Genomic DNA, 16,411 nt, shown 5'->3' with positions numbered 1-16,411 from the left:
CGGGGGCTGCGAGGCCCCGGGCATCGCCCCCCCAAACCCGCCTCTCCCCCCCCCCCACCCCACTCGACCTCCCCCCCCCCGCGGTGACCCCCCCTCTCCTTCCTCCCCCCCCCCTCCTCCTCCTCCTCCTCTTCCTCCCCGCCCTGCGCGCAGCCCCCGACGGCCCCTCCGCGGCCGCGGCCCCGGAGCCGTCGGGGGGCGGGGGGTGCCGGGGGGGGCGGCCCCGCTTTAATTCCCCCCAGCCCCGTCCCGGCTCCTCGCCTTCGCCCGGCGCCGGCCCCACCTGCGGCCCGGGGGGTCCCGGCCTCTGCCGCCCCCCCCGGGGCTCCGCGGGGAGACCCCGGCCCGGCCCCCCCCGGCCCCCCCCTCCCTCCCCGCCGCCCGCCCGGGCTCCCGCTCCCCTCTCCCCTTTTCCCTCCCTTCTTTTCCCAACTCTCGGCCGCTTCCAATTAAAACGTCCCCGGCCGCTCGCTTTTCACTTAATTATCCTTCCCTCCTCCGCTCCCTCCTTCGGGTTCCTAATCCAATTACCCCGCTAAATAATTGCTTTATCTCTCCCCATCCCGAGGAGCCCCGAGCCGGGCTGCGCGGCCCCTGACGCCGCTCTCTGCTCTCTCCCCAGGAGCTGCGGCCTCGCCCGGCGCCGCCGGGACCCCCCCCTGCAGCCCCCAGCCTGCGAGCGGCGACCCCCGGCCCGGGGGGACCCAGCCCGGAGCCCCCCAGCCCGGGCACCCCGCGGGGACCCGCACGGGACCGGCCGGGACCCAGGGACGGAGCCGGCGCCCGCCCCGGCCTCGGCGGCGCTCAGCGCCCGTCTCCTCCTCGCCCGAGTGTTTTTTCGTTTGGTCATTTTTGGGGCTTTTTTAATCCCCCCCCGACTCCACGCATTCGTTTGCGGTTTTTTATTTTTTGTTGTGTTTTATTATTTTTTTTTTCCTCGTCTTTTTTTTTTTTTTTTTTTTTTTTTAATTTTTGCTCTTTTGATTCCCGTTTTTACATTCTTTTTTTCTCCCCGCGGGACGTTGGAGGGAACCCGCCCGGCTTTTAGCATGATGTCTTACCTCAAACAGCCCCCCTACGGCATGAACGGGCTGGGGCTGACGGGCCCGGCCATGGACCTGCTGCACCCCTCCGTGGGGTACCCGGGTGAGTCCCCCCCGAGCCCCCTCCGCGCACCCCAGGCTGGCGGCACCTTCGGCAGCCGCCTTCCTCCCACCCCGTCCCCAAGATTTCGTTTGCTCCAGTGGGGATTTTTAATTTTAATCAGTCCTTTAAAAAAAAAAAAAAATAAGAGCTATGACTACTAACAATAATTTTATTTCCCCACAACGAAATCTCCCCGTGCCCCCCGCCGGGGCTGAGCCCGACCCTTCCCCAGCGTTTCGCCGCTCGCCCTGCCCGCAGCGGGACGGGATCCGGCCCCATCGGGCAGCGCTCCCGGGGCTGGGAGCTGTGTTGTGGGGTGGTGGTGGGACAGAACTGGGGGGCGATTCCCAGGCCCCTTCCTGGGCGGGTTGGGGCTCCTGGCGTGCACGGGGGGTCCGGTGCACGCAGGGGGTCGGCGCTGACCGGGTCGTGGCGGTGCTTGCCCCCAGCCACCCCGCGGAAGCAGCGGCGGGAGCGCACCACCTTCACCCGCTCGCAGCTGGACGTGCTGGAGGCGCTTTTCGCCAAGACCCGCTACCCCGACATCTTCATGCGGGAGGAGGTCGCCCTCAAGATCAACCTGCCCGAGTCTCGAGTCCAGGTACCCGCGGGGAGAGGGGGGCTGCGGGGGGCGCCCCGGATCGGCCGGCCCTGAGCTCACCGCTGCGCTCGGCGCCGCTGCCTCGGGTCGCGTGTGGGCTCCTGGCTGCTTGGCTGTCCTGCCGTGGTGCTGTCCGGGGGAAGGGGCTTTAAAATATACAAATATTCACCTTATTTACCTTATTTCTATATATTTTAAATCATGAATTTAATTTACGCCCTGCCTCCTGCCTGGGGTTAGCAGCCCGCGTGCTCTCTCGGGCGCACCCCACCAGGCTCGGCGTGCTGCTCCCCAGGGAGGGATGTTCGGTGGGGTGGGATGTGTGGGCAGGATCCTTCCCCCTGCCCCAGGTGTGGGGGGACGGAGGTCTTTTGGCTGAGGGGCACAAGCCGGGCTTATGAACTTGCAAGAGAAACTCGGGCGCACACCCTGTGAACTTTGCGGGAAGCGCCAGGCAGGACGCCCCGTTCCCGGCCACCTGCTGTTGGCCTCATTTTTTGGGGGGTTACATGGGGTGACCAGACACCTGTTGGGGTGCGCACAGAGTGATTTTTGGGGCATGGGGCTGTGCGGTGTAGTGGCAGGGTGCGGGTGCTCAGAGTGAGGTCGGCTGCAGGGCTGGGTATGCTCAGGGTGAAGAGGGGACGGGGGACGAGCAAGGGCACCGGAGGTCCCCCCGCTTGTCCCCTCCTCGCCCCACTGCTCACAGCCCCCCCGTTTCCCCTCCAGGTCTGGTTCAAGAACCGCCGCGCCAAGTGCCGGCAGCAGCAGCAGAGCGGCGGCGGGGCCAAGAGCCGCCCGGCCAAGAAGAAGTCGTCCCCGGCCCGCGAGAGCTCGGGCTCGGAGAGCAGCGGGCAGTTCACGCCGCCGGCGGCCGCCTCCAGCTCCTCGGCCTCCTCCTCCTCCTCCAGCTCGGCCTCCTCGGCGGCAGCGGCGGCCGGCGGCGCCCCGGCCTCCCTCAGCACCCCGGCCTCGTCCATCTGGAGCCCGGCCTCCATCTCTCCCGGCGCTGCCCCGGCGGGGGTGACGGTGCCCGAGCCCCTGCCGCCGGCCGGCGCCTCCTGCATGCAACGCGCCGGCCCCGCCGCCTCCGCCAGCTACCCGGTGTCCTACGGCCAAGGCGGGGGGTACGGGCAGGGCTACCCCGCGCCGCCCTCCTCGTCCTATTTCGGGGGTGTGGATTGCAGCTCCTACCTGGCCCCCATGCACTCCCACCACCACCCCCACCAGCTCAGCCCCATGGGGCCCTCCTCGGTGCCGGGCCACCACCACCACCACCCGCTGAGCCAGAGCTCGGGCCACCACCATCACCACCACCACCACCACCACCAGGGCTACGGCGGCACCGCGCTGCCCTTCAACTCCTCCGACTGCCTGGACTACAAGGAGCCCGCCGCCGCCGCCTCCTGGAAGCTCAACTTCAACTCCCCCGACTGCCTCGACTACAAGGACCAGGCGTCCTGGCGCTTCCAGGTCTTGTGAGGGGTCGCCCCCCGCCTTGGACCCCTGGCCCCGGGCGTCCCGCGGGGCCGCGGCTCCGTCTCGTCCTTTTCCCCCCTCTCGGCGAGCCCCGCGGTGCCGAGGGGCCCCCCCGTCTCTCCTGACTGATATTTATTTGCTTCCCGCGCCCCTCCGGCGGGTTTATTATAATTATTATTTTTTTAAACGGAACAGAAGAAGAAGAAGAAGAGGACTTTTAACAAAAATAACTAAAAATTACAAAAAAAAAAAAAAGGCGGAAGAAAAAAAAAAAAAAGAATAGAAACTCAACGCCTGCCGCCTCCCCGGGGCCCGGGCTGGCTCCTGCCCCCTGGCTGGGGGTCCCTCGGTGCCCCCCGTGCGGGGTCCCTCGCCCCGGGCGCGCCGGGCTCGCTGTAGATACTCGGCTCCGTTGCAGGGACCGTCCTCGTTTTTAGTTGGCGCTCTCGGGTTGGCGTCTTACCACGAGCCTAACACGAAAAAACGAAACTTTAAGCTATTTTTTTTTTATTATTATTAAATTTTATTTTTATTTTTTAATTTTTTTCGCCCCTGCCCCCTACCCCCCCCCAAAAAAAAAAAGGTGATTCTGGCCCCTACCCCATCCCCGGGCAGCAGGGGGGCCGCGTCCTCTGTCCGTCCGTCCGTCTGTCCGCGCGGGGCCGGGGTCCAGCCTCGTCCCGGGGCGGGGGGCAGCAGCCGGGGGGGCACAGGGGAGGAAGAGGAGGAGGAGGAAGAGGAGGGGGGTGGGAAGGGCTGCTCGGCTGATCCGCGACCCGCAGACCAAAAAAAGACAAACTTTTTGAAAAAATTTAAAAAAATAATAAAAAGGAAAACTGGAGGAAAAAAAAAAAAAGACAAAACGGCTTTGGGTTTTGATTGCTGTGGTTGTGGTGTTTGGGGGGGGGGGGGGGCAGCAGCTCTGCGTCGGGGCCGTGTGTCGGGAGGGGTTGGGTTTTTGTTTGCCCCCTGGCAGCTCGCCCCATGGGCACGGGGTGGGGGGTCCTGAGCCTTTAATGTCCCCCCCACCCACGTCCCTGTCTGGTTTTGGGACCCCCCCGTGTCCCCAAACAAAGCCCAGCGCAAGGCAGCCGCTGCTGCCCCGTCCTTCCTCCCCGTGCCTCCTCTTCCCCCAGGAGGGTCCCGGCAGGACCGAGGTGCAAGGACGGGGTGTGAGGGGGCTCCCCCCGCCCCCTCTGCAGCTGTGGGCTCTGGGATCCTTTAATTACCGCCGTTAATTGGTTTCCCACTTACTGCCCCCCAGCCGGGCTGCACCGCACTCGCTTGTGCGGGATGGGGATGGGGTTGGGGTTGAGGGATGGGGTTTCACTGCCCGAAATGCCCAAACCCAGCACACTGGGACCCAGGGGCAGGCCTGGGGAGGGTATGGGGGGCCATGAGTGTCCCCCCGGACACACGGACACGCAGACAGACGGACAGGCGGAGCTGCAGGTGCTCCAGAGATGCTCGGCACCGCGGCTTCAGCCCCGGCTCCCGGCGATCCCCCCCGTGTCCAGCACCGGCTGCATTTGGTTGGGATTTGGGGTTGGGGTCACTGCTTGCCTGCCCCCCCTGCCCTCCCTCACCCCCGTTTATTTTCCAGCCTCTCCCCGCAGCTGCTGGGGGCCGGGGTGAGGGGACAGCCGGTGCTGCTGCTCCTTCACCCTTTGTCGAGGTGTTTGGGGCATTTCCACATTGGTTTGTTTTTTTTTTTTTGGAGGGAGATTTTAGGACATCCCCCCCCAAATCTCAGTGCTGCTCCCTGTGGTCTTGTATTAGTGTCTGGGGCAGCCGGGACCCCAACATGCCCCCATCCCCGGGGGGAGGGTGTGGGGGGAAGGTGCCAAGGCGCTGACATGCTATGCATGGATGTTTTGGGGACGGTTTGGGCATTTTTGGGTCCATCCACCCTAGGGCATGCAGGTGGAGGTGTCACCCACAGGTGACGTGGGCACCGAGCGTCCTGTGCCACCCGGTGTGTCCAAAATAACACCTACGTGCCGGTGAGGAGCTCTTTGGCTGGTGGTGCCTGGTGCCCCTGCGCTGCTCTTCCCAAACCCCAAACATACCCATTTTACGCCCCAAAAAGTTGCTCCATCCCTCGTGGTGCAAGCTGAAGCCGTGTGCCAGCCCAGAGCCCGGTGTTTGGTAGCCTTGGTCGCCTTATTGCCCTGAAGCTGCCCGCATCCCACATCCCAGCTCCTGCCCCAAAACCACACAGTGATCACAGCCGGGCACCAGTGCGCGCTGTGGGGTGCGTGGTGCCCACGGGCGTCCCCCCCAGCCCCACGCTGACCTCCAGGTTACCCAGCGGCTGCTAATTCGGGTGGCGCTGAGCGTGTGGTGGAAATCCCACATCGGTCCCAACCCCGGGCTGGATTTCCCAGGCAGCAGCCCCGGTGCAGCTCCCTCCCAGCCGGGGACACGCGGTGCCACCGGGCTGCCCCATCCCGGTGCTGCCCAGCCCCGGGCCCTGCCACTGCAGGCAGCCAGGGCTTCCCCAGGGAAAGCATTTTGTTTTTTAGGGTAAAAAAGCGAGATTTTAGGAACCGGCATTCTGGATCCTATGTACATTTTCTAGTATCACTTCCTGTATATTTTTAAGCTGAAATCCTCTTAGCATGCAAAGTAAATAGATTATGATATACCGGAGGATTAAGCATCGCTGTCTGGTGTCAGATTAATCCCTCGCGCAGACCGCCACTTGTGCTGACAGGAGCGTGGCTGCGGTTCAGCCGGGCGGCTGCACCTCGGCGCCCGCGCAGCGCCGGGCACACAAATATACACTTTTTTCTATTTTTTTTTTCAGGCCAAGACCCAATTTGGAGAGGATGGCCAGGACCAGGCACAAGGCACAGATGCGTGCAGGGACCCGGGGGTGGGATGAAGCCTTGCGGCTGTGCCCACCTCACGTTTAACCACCCCAAAAACCCCGCGGGGATGCGGCAGGTCGCGGTTAGGGGAGGCAGATTAGGATCTGGACTCCGACGGGATGATGCTTAAGAGGCTCCGTGTCTCTCTCTTTTTTTTTTTTTTAAGGCAAAATAATGGTTATTCAGCTGAGATGATACAGCTAGATATGAAAATTGAGAGCATTCTTAGAAAAATGCTGCCGACTGTGAAAGGCTGCTCTTTCACAGAGGCATCCTGAGTGGAGATGTTATCTGCTGGTATCTCAATGGAGCGGTTTTCAGAGCCTGAAGTGGAAATTCAAATCTGCTTCCGAGTGAAGATTGCTAAAACATATAATGCGGCCAGGCCGCCAGAATTTCTCCCGACAAGTTTTATGATGTGCTCGGTGAAACCAACCCAAACCACTCGGTGTCACACCCTAAGCAGGGAGCCACGGTTCTCCTGTTTTTAATGTCTGTGAAGCCACCACATCGTCCTTCATGAAGACACATGGGACAGTCCAGGCAAGGACACAGACACAAAGTCAGGGCTCTTTGGTAGGTCTCTTTCTTCACCTCCTGATCCAGGCTGGAAGTTCTCTGCAGGGCTTTCTGTGAGGTTTCTCCTGCCGTGCTTTGACATCTGAGGTGGTCCACACATGGTCACACCAGCCCCAGGTGCACGACGTGCAGCGAGCCGCTGCCTCCTGACCCCTGTGGGGAGAGGACAAACGGGGTGAGACGGGCACAGGGAGAAAAAAAACAGAGATGGAAACCTCACACTGGTGTCCCAAATGCCACCCCAAGCCAGGGAAAAGGGACAGGGACCTTCTCCTCATTTTGTTCTGGGAGTTGGGGCCAAGCCCGCCCGTGAGCCCCCTTCTCCAGCAACGGCCAAAGCGAAACTTTATATTTTTGTTAACCTTTTAATTAAAACACACCTCCAGCACCACAAGCCTGGGCTGATGCCAGCAGGGAGCCAGCCAGGTTTTTGGAGTTTAACGCAGGGAAGGCGTTTTTGCTTTCCCAGGACGAGGGGAGCAGCGCTGCGAGCACAGCGACCCGCACACCTTGGCGCTTCTGCCAGTGACCGGTGCGCGACGGCAACCCCAGCCCCGTGTTTCCATACGGGACATATCAAAGTGTGCCACAGATAGAGGTTATTTCATAACGCGGGCTAGCGTGCCTGCAAAGTGCGTGAAATACTTGGCCTTGGGAAGAGCTGCGGCCCCGTGAGTCATTGCTTTCCTTTGACTCACAGCGAGCTGGCTCCGCGCGATGCGGCGAATGCTGGGCGTGGAGCTGGGCGCACGGGGGAAGGCGTGCGTGTCCCGTCCCCGAGCATCAGGGCAGGGAGGGTGGCACGGTCCTGGGAGGTGGAAACAAGAAACCCCCAAATCCTTCCCCTCACTCCTGCAGATGGTGAAGGAGCCTTGACAGAGCAGCAGCCCCACTTCAGGGCATGGTTCCCTCTGAAAGGAGTGCTGGGATGTGGGGGCGAAGACACCACGGCTGGACACGCTGAATTTCATCCCCAGCTCGGTGTTGTCCCCGTGTGGAGGTGGCCACGGCATGCCTCATGCCCTGCACCCCTTCACTGGATCATCCCAGCACCCAGAGCTGGCTCAGCACCCGCCAGCAGAGGGGTTTTGCTGGTGTCCCACAGGCTGAAGAGGGGACGTGGCTGCCCTGTGGTGCCTGAAGCTCTGCGGGGCAAGGGCAGGGGTGGGCAGGCTGGAGAACAAAGCCCTGCGAGGCCACCTCAAGTCCAAGGGCTTGGTTTGGGTGATTTCTGCCCCTCTCCAGGGGGAAGCTCACCAAAAGCCCTCGTCCCACACACTCTGGGCTCTGCAGACCTGCCCAGCCGTGCCGTTTTTGCATGCGTGCTCCTCGCAAACCCATTTGCAAACCTATCTGGTGGCAGCACGGCAGCCCTGGCGGTGTGGCGTGGGAAGCCTGTGATGTGGCATCGAGCCCACGGACGTGAATCCAAGGATGGGGAGTGATACTGACGGGAGCTCTCTCCTGATATCTGCACCTCTCCTGCAGCAGCACCCCGGCAATAAAACGCCGTAATGGTCTGACCAGAGCACATCTCCACGGTGCAAGACGAGGGCTGTCCAGGAGCAGGGGAAGGCAGCGCAGGGAGCTGCCTGCAGCAAGGAGCAGCTCGTCACCCAGGGAAGTAAAACACGATCATCCTGACAGGAGAGCGTCCGCTTGTGCCCTGCAGAGCTGGGCTCGTGGGGCTTTGCATGGCAATGCTGCGGGCCCGCTCCGGCGGGCGAAGGGAGGAGCGGGGCGGGAGGACGCGCCCTGTAATCGAGAAGCCACTAAAGCCACCTCGGGCCCGCAGGGGTGGGAGGGCGGAGGAGGTTTGCTCTGCTCGGTCTCCCCGGGTCTGGGGTGGAGACGAGGAGCCCTTCATCCTCCCGGAGCAGGAAGCAGGGAGAAACCTCGTCCCTGGGCCTGCCCCCAGCAGGCGCCGCTTTTTCTGCTGGGGATGAGTCTCAAGGGCACGGTGAAGGTGGGAAGGGGGAGAAGGGGGACAAACAAGGACACAGGGGCTCCTTGGTGTAAAGCTCCCTCCTGGTTTTCGGGCTGAGGCTGCCCGGTCCCAGCCCGCAGATGTGGAAGGACATGTGGCCTGTCCGATCCCGCTCCTCTTCACCAGGCATGCCTCCTTGTTTCCCTTGGGTGGCACCACAAGAAACCTTTCTGGCTGGTCGTTTTGCCACATTATCACTCAGCTAAACAACCACCAGCAGGCCCCGTTGACTTCAGGACCTCAAATTCCTGCAACCAAGCAGGAGCCGTGTCCAGCCCAGAAGCAGCAGAGTCACGGATCCCATTTTCCAAAGGGCCCAGCGGGTGCCCAGGCCTGTGACAGGGTGCTTGGCGGCCTTGGCTCACTTATTTACGGCTGGGTGCTGCCGCACAGAGCCTCTCTGACCTGACCTAGATATTTTGCTCAAGACGATCAGCTCACGGCGTGACGCGGGCCGGGAGGGACCTCTGGGGATCACCCAGCCCAGCCCCATGCCAGGCACAGGCCGGGCCTCGAGCAGCACGGCCCTGGCGGCCTCCCTGTCCCATCCCCAGCCCTTCCTGGACGACAGGGCTGGACACGGGCACCAAATCCTCCTGCTGCACCTCTCTGCAGCCTCCTGCAGGGCCGTGGGTTGCCTCAAGACACCCAACCTCGTCCGACAGCTCAGGCGCCGGGGAGGTTTTTGTCGCCCCGCTCTTTGCAGTTTCAGGGAGGAGAGGCTTCCTCATAGCTGAGCGGCAGTGAGCGAGGCCGTGTGCTGCCACAGACCCATGAAAACTCGGGTCCGTGCTGCCCACACCCTCTGCCTGCAGCGGGTCACTTCAGCATCTTGCAAGGAACCGCGACGGGGGACGCACCAAACCAAACCCCCCGGGTCGCAGCTCCTCCGGCAGCGCTGCCTGTGCAAGAAGGGCTGGGCTTTGGGTGTGCTCCCCGTGCGTGGCACCGAGCCCGGTATTGTGAGGGCTTCCTCTGAAGCAACGTGTGGGAAGTGGCGGTGGAGGGATGCCAGCACGGGGAGCAGCAGGGTGCAAGCCTCGGGGACCTCGGGGACCGGGGGGATTCGGGCTTGGGTGCTCTGGTTCTGCCCCAGTGGGGGAAAAATGTGAAATGGTGTTGGGGGGACTCGCATGGAGAGCCAGAACCAACCAGTGCTGCAGGGACTGGGTCCAGAGCTGCTGGTGAGCGTGGGTTTGGGGTGAATTTGGGATGGGTTGCAGAGGCCAGCCCAGTTAGGTGGCGAGGAAGGAGCCAGGACACAGAAGGAGCTGCAGGACACAGATTTCCACACACCAGTACAAGTCAGGACAGATGAGTGCGGTAATGTGGCCCCAGAAGCACGAAGTTAATGCCGTGTGGATGGCTCTTCTGCTCCCAACCTCTGGAGCTCACAAAGGGCTCCCTTGTCCTCAGCACAGCGTTTCCAACTGCAGCCTGGTGCTGGTCTCGGCTGCTCCCTCTCGTCCCTTGGCCCTGCCAAAGCCAGCAGACCACAGGGGTGGAGGAGACCCAACTCACCACCAAGCGGCTCTGCAAGGCATGGTGAGGTTGGGGCACCTGGTCTGGAGTCCCACCAGAATTCAGAAATTAACCTGCATTATTTTTTTTGGACCTGAAGTATGCTTTAAGTCCTTAATTACATGATGGTGAAGTGCTTTTTCTTGCTATCTCTCAGATCACACAGCCTGCTCGTTTGTGCTCATGGCTTTCATATGGTGGCAACCCAGGGCTTTCAAACGAGGTTCTGAGTTAATTAATTAATTCAGCTGCTCCCACCTTACATCCAGCTCAGGCAGGAGCAGCGAGCTGCTGGCCAGCTGGGCTGCCAGCCACCAACCTCCTCACCGTCCCTGCAGCTCCATTTCACTCCTCGCCACCTCCTCGGTGCCACCGAGCCACCAAAGGTCAGCCGGGGACGTCCTCCGAGCGCAGGGACCTCCCTGCCACCACCACGCCGCCTGTCCCCATCCTCCACCCGGCCCACGTGCGCTGGGGCCCGCGGGAGGCTGCAGAGGTGGGGCCGGCGCGTGCTGTGCTCCAGCGCTTCGGGACTGGTAGAACAGCTCTTAGCACGATTTCACTTGGCACGGCTTCGGAACGAAAGAAAGAAAGAAAGAAGTGCCATCCTGCTCCGCTGGGAGGTTGAAGAGTTCCCTTTCTTTCTCTCTCTCTCTCTCTCTTTTTTTTTTTTTTATTAATGATCTGTTTGTACCGTGGCCAAACATTGAATGCTTTGGCCTCGAAAATAAGAGTTTCAACAGAGCTAGGCTACAATATAGGCAGCCTTCTGCCTTTATCCGTCCTGCCGTGACACAGCTCGCGTGTTATTTACTTTTTTTCCCCCGTAAACGAGGACTGGAGGAGTGCGTCAGTGCCGCACGCTGCTGACTCACCAGCCCGACCTGTGTGCTCTGTAAGCACCAACACCAAACCCCGTGGGGCACCGGCCCAGGGCAGGTCCCTGGGGAGATGGCGTGGTGCAGGGTCTGGGGATGGGGGCACCATCCCCCTACCCGCATGGGGTCCTCTCCCCCCTGTCCCGGTGGGTTTCTTGCGGTGCACAAGTGCCCACAGCAGCGCAGGAGAGGAGGAGGAGGACATAAAGCTGGAGGCTGACGGGGGGGAGAAAGGGCTGGGCCACCTTTTTTTTTTTTTTGGCAGCACCTTGCAGTTAAATCAGCTTAAAGTGCTCGTGAAACCCCAGGGTAGGATTTCACTCCTCTCTACCGTGGGCTCGCTGTTGAAAGCACCAATATGAGCACCAGCTAGCTCGTGTAAGGTGAACGTGGAGCGAGGACAAGGAGTCCTTTCTTACGTCCCATCCAGCAGCCACTGGCTAATAATGATTTTTGACTTCCACGCGCTGTGCTCAGCTCAGCGCCGCGGACGAAGCCGCATCCTAGCAGCACTTCTACCAATTTCAGTGAGAGCCCTGCAGGCAGACAGCTTGCAGGGGCAGGCTCTGGAAGTTTCAGGAAGCTGCAAAATAGAGTAAATAATAATAAGCAGAAATAAAAAAATAAAATAAATAAATGAGAAATGCTTTACCTGCTCTGTAGGAACTGCTCTCAAATTTCCTTAAAAAAAAAAAAACACAGAAGATCACCGTGTTATTTACATTCCACTGAACTTGCTGAAAAACCCAAACAAACAAGGGCACGGTATTAGGTAACTCTTTCATGTTTTTGATAGGACACAGCTATTTTATATCCTGTTATTCAATGGCTGAATTAAAATATTTAATACATCGCTTCTGCAAGTTTACACATGTAGGACACGTATATTCCTTCAAACGCTACACCGGGTTAAAGCAACAGTGATTTTTTCGCGGATAGGGCAGCGTGGAGATGTGAAACCAGTGGTGGGTGCGTGTCCCCACGTCCTCCTCGCTCGGTGGGTGCTGCTGCACGAGGGGGATGCTCGCACTGCAACGCAGCCACGGCCGCAGCTCACCTCTCGTGCCGGGGGCAAGCTCGAGGTAGCCATAGGGTGGTGGGGCTGGGTGCTGGCTGCCTGCCCGAGCACTCCTCTGGTGTCTCGAGAGGGTTTTGCAGTCCGCGTGCTGTCAGGTTTGCTGCTGGAGGTGCTTGGGGATGAGGCATCTTCGTGTTATGGCTTGAGCTGAGCTAACAGCTGCCGACGTCAGAGAGGAGGCACCGCACCTCTGCCCCTCGCTGGCACTGCCTGCCGTGTCCTATGGTCCCCGGGCAAGGCTTTGGGCCCAGGGGACAGAGCCAGGAGGAGGGGGAAGGGCCTTGCTCACTTCCTACACACCCGATTGTATGGGTGATGGGACACCTGGGCAAGGCAGAAGACAAAAATCCCCTTGTGCAAAGACCCGTAGGTCCCCCTGCCTGGCTGGTGTTGCAGGGCGACTCTTCACCCCTGACTTTCTCCTGCTGGAGCACTGCTCTCTTGCCCTGCTGTGCTATGTTGATCTGCTGTCACCACAGAGATATCAAACACTGCTGAAGCAAGACATCCACATCTGTTTGCTCCAGAACCCCGTGCAGAAGCAGTGGGAGATGCTGCTGCACAAACCCTGCCATAGCCAAAGCTCTGCTGCTGGAGGACCTGGCCATAGCACGCCAAACGACATCAATCCAATCTAATGAACACTTCTCACGCCTTGCATCTGCACTGAATCATGAACAGCACTGCAAGGTAAGGAGTTTCACGAGACCAGGTGATTTATTTTACGTCCCAAGAGCTGGGACAAGGAGCTCCAGCTGGGACCTGGTGGCTGCCTCAGGAGCCGTGGCCTCGTGCCTCTCCCCGATAAGTACGTGCAAAACAAGCTCAAGGTTTATTTCTCTTCCCAAATTCAAGTTCTTTGTCAAGACACCAATCCCCATTACTTTCCTAGCCCCATCCTGTTGTGTATATTCAAAAGCAGATTGTTTGCTTACCTTCCTGGCTCCCAGGAAAGGGCTTCTCCACCAGGGAGGTGGCATGGTCAGCGGCTCCAGACTTCCCGTCCCTGTCCTCTGCCTGCCTGCTGCCAGCGGGTCTTTAAAAACAAAACAGAAGTGATAGGAGGGGAGGGAACTGATGAAGAGCTGGGGAGAAGCTACATAGCCGAGCAAAGTGGTTTTGTTTGTTTTATATCTTATCAAGCACACAGCAGCCTGTGCAAATTGCCTGGTGACAAATTGCAGCTCTTTTTTTTATCAGGTGCTAGTTGGTCTGCTGATCGAGCATCACCAGCAGCACTTGCTTGGCCTCGCAGTCACTCCAGGACTGTCCCACCCGGCCAAAACGCACTGAAATTCACGTTGCAGAGGAGCTGCAGGGAGGAACACACCAGCACTGTGCCATACAAAATGAGGATGGACTTATTTATGTATGTATTTATTTATGTCTCTAGTTTCATTTTCTTCACGCATCATTAATCTCTGCTTGGGTAAGCACACGGAAAGGCAATCCATTCCCAAAGCAGTGGAACTGGAAATCTGGAGGCCGTCCTGCCTTGCCTGCTTGTTGTTCATCCCGCTGTCTACAAATGTCTGGTGAAGTCCAGGGGAGCTCTGCCTTCAGCAGAGATCACCTGAGCAGAGAAAATAAAGTGAACCTCTTGAGCCAGACCAACTGGAGAGCCCTTGGCCCTTGTTTGGGTGGATTTTCCCCCTCTGTGGACAGAGTCGTGTTTACTCTATCGTGCTACCATATGTAGGGGTGCGCTTGCACCGTGTGTTGTTTCCTTGTTTTTCAAGGCTGCAGGTCCTCAAAGGTGGCTTCGAAATACGTCAGGAAAGTTGTGAGAAGGAAAATGCGAGCGCTTTCATGTGGCACCCGATTTGTCACCTGCCACAGTGCGAAATCTCGCTGGGCTTTGATAGCGTAAACAATACATCCCCGGCACAAAAAGCCCTTTACTAGTGACAAGAACGTAAATAATTAAAGAAAAAGCTCAGATTTTCTCCATCTCTTTGTCTTCCCCCTACCCGTCGGGCGATAGCTATGCAAGCAGCTGGGCATCTGTCAAGCCACTAAAAGCGACGCTCCTCATCAGCTTTCCTGAGCCGTGTTTAAGCTGCAGTAATGCACCTCTGCCGTCGCGCTAAGCTTTATTGGTTCTGCGAAAGAAACTAAGAAACTTCGTTGGAGACCAGATTATGCCGGCTGCAAAAACGGAGGGATTCTTCTGCTCTTCGACCCCATTATCTCCTCTGTAGTATCTTGATCAGCTTTCTTACACACAGCCTCGGATTCTGCCGAGACCCGTAAATTGCTTTTTTGGCTGCCAAATTGCCATAACCCTTCTATTTTTGTGTTTTAAAAGAGCTTAAAGCCGTCCATCCTCTTTGGACGTGTCTTTAAAATTGACCGGTGCTGGGAGGATTTCATGTCTATCCGAAGGCTTAGAAGAAGATGTTACTTCTACCGAGCTTCTAGTTTTACAGTCAACAGACGCGAAAAGCCCAGCGGGGATAAAAGGAACTTAACCAGTTCTGTCTAATGCATATAAATCTACCTAAGAGCTCAAGGCACTGGAAGTACTCAACGCTCTACGTTTATCTGAGTCTAAGATACAGAAATGGGTCTTCAGCCCACATGCCACATGTCCCGTTCGGATGCCAAGTTAATATGAATTAAGAGACTGAGATGAATAAACAAGGTCAGTCGGGGCTGGGCCAAATTGAATCAACGTAAAATAATTGTCAGTATTTTCTGACAGCGATGGTGGTTTATCTTGGCTTGGGATTCTCGGCGCTATAGATTATAGAATGTTTTCAGTGGAACAGTTGGCAGACATTTTATTGATTTTGCTTTGTTTTGTGAATGCTGGAAAAATTTCCATTAAGTCTACGCGCCGCTCATGTGACGAAGCCAAATTGCTTTTTCAAACTTTTCTTTCTTCAAGTGAGCTAATGTGGCAACACGCTCGCAATCTAATTTAATCAAGAGGACCTTTGTCTGGAATCAAGAGGCCATACAGCACACCTCGATGCATCTCGAGTACGTTCGTACTGGCTAATAAGAGTTAATTTTTTAATTTCAAGGTGCCGTATGCACACTAACCAATTAATTTGCCCAGTGCCCCACGTCTGTTTGCCTGCTGTCACGTTCTTGATGCATGTGAAACTCCCGTTGCCTTCACCGGGGCTGAGCAAAGGCAAAAAACGAGGGGAGGCTGCAGACACGGGGCAGGATTAGCACCGCCGTGCTGCTGGATCCCACCTCTCTGATGCATTTCCTACACCCCGTCACCACCTCCCCACAGCTCGCTTCTCATAGATTTACTTTGGAACTGAAAATTGCTAGGATGGAGACAGCAGCTTGCAGGATTGTGTGGGGACCCGTGGCAGGCCGTGCTGGGTGGTGCTACAGGTTCAAAATGCGCAAGCGCGCTTCTGAGCTTAGAGTAGGAACCTGGCGGAGGAGTAGAAATACGTCTATTTTTCAGTACAGAAAAAACGAAGCAAAAGTTTTGTGACAAAAATCACTGTGCTGAGACACACTTCTGCCTTCTATCCTAATCTGTATTAAAATAAGAACCTAATTGAAATCAGAGGAGTTCTATGGGGGTGGGGAGGGAGTAGACGGATAACAAGATGAAACAGCTTCACACACAGCCTGCCACCACAAATAAACACAAGATATTTAAGCCCAGCATGCATTACGGTAAAGGAAAAGAATGAAACACAGACAGGGAAGAAAACCACGCTGCGGTTACCAGTAACAATGGCAGAGGAGCAGGAACAGCCCCAGTTTTGTGTTGACTCTTAGGTGCTGGACTCTGGCACGGTGACAGGCAGTCACTAGGTGACTTGTCCAAAAGAAGCTGGCCCCCAGGGAGTCAATTGATTCCTCTAACACATCGTGGAGAGGATCAGTAAGCTACCTGGGTCCTCTGAACAACACCGTTCACATATTTTAAAAATATTTTCATTATTTACAGGCTTCTAAAGACTTATGCTGGTCCAAACACTTCCATAAATAGAAAAAAAAAAATAATGAGGAAGAACAAGAATTGCTAGACAGTAAAATATCTGCCATTGGGAAGGACAGAGTGGCAATGGTCAATGGCAAACACGTAAGCCAGCGACAAGACCTGTGACTTGTAAAATTATTCACTGGACTGTGCATTGTTGGCTGGTGGAAAGAAATTACACAGCAAATACAGCGCCTCTACCTGTAGCATTGTCCAGCAATCTTTATTGCCCATAACTCCGTGTGTGTGTGCACTGTTCAGAAAGTTGATTACAGCTCTCCACTGACAACAACGCTGCTGCTGCTTCC

At 57.7% G+C, this 16,411-nt stretch overlaps 1 protein-coding gene across 2 annotated transcripts; it reads left to right on the top strand.

The window, feature by feature from the left end:
* Positions 1-1,049: 1,049 nt before the first annotated feature.
* Positions 1,050-3,229, top strand: OTX1 (orthodenticle homeobox 1). Of its 2 annotated transcripts, none has more exons than XM_032185459.1 (3): positions 1,050-1,146; positions 1,596-1,747; positions 2,477-3,229. In XM_032185459.1, exons 1-3 carry the CDS (start codon positions 1,050-1,052, stop codon positions 3,227-3,229), a joined length of 1,002 nt encoding a protein of 333 aa, XP_032041350.1. The 2 variants fall into 2 exon arrangements, with proteins under 2 accessions (XP_032041350.1, XP_032041349.1); XM_032185458.1 differs by having other exon boundaries at positions 1,050-1,150; positions 1,555-1,747.
* Positions 3,230-16,411: the final 13,182 nt, after the last annotated feature.

This window comes from Aythya fuligula, chromosome 3, assembly GCF_009819795.1.
Source record: "Aythya fuligula isolate bAytFul2 chromosome 3, bAytFul2.pri, whole genome shotgun sequence".
NCBI classification, from domain to species: Eukaryota; Metazoa; Chordata; class Aves; order Anseriformes; family Anatidae; genus Aythya; species Aythya fuligula.
This window is presented reverse-complemented; position numbering and strand designations above follow the sequence as displayed.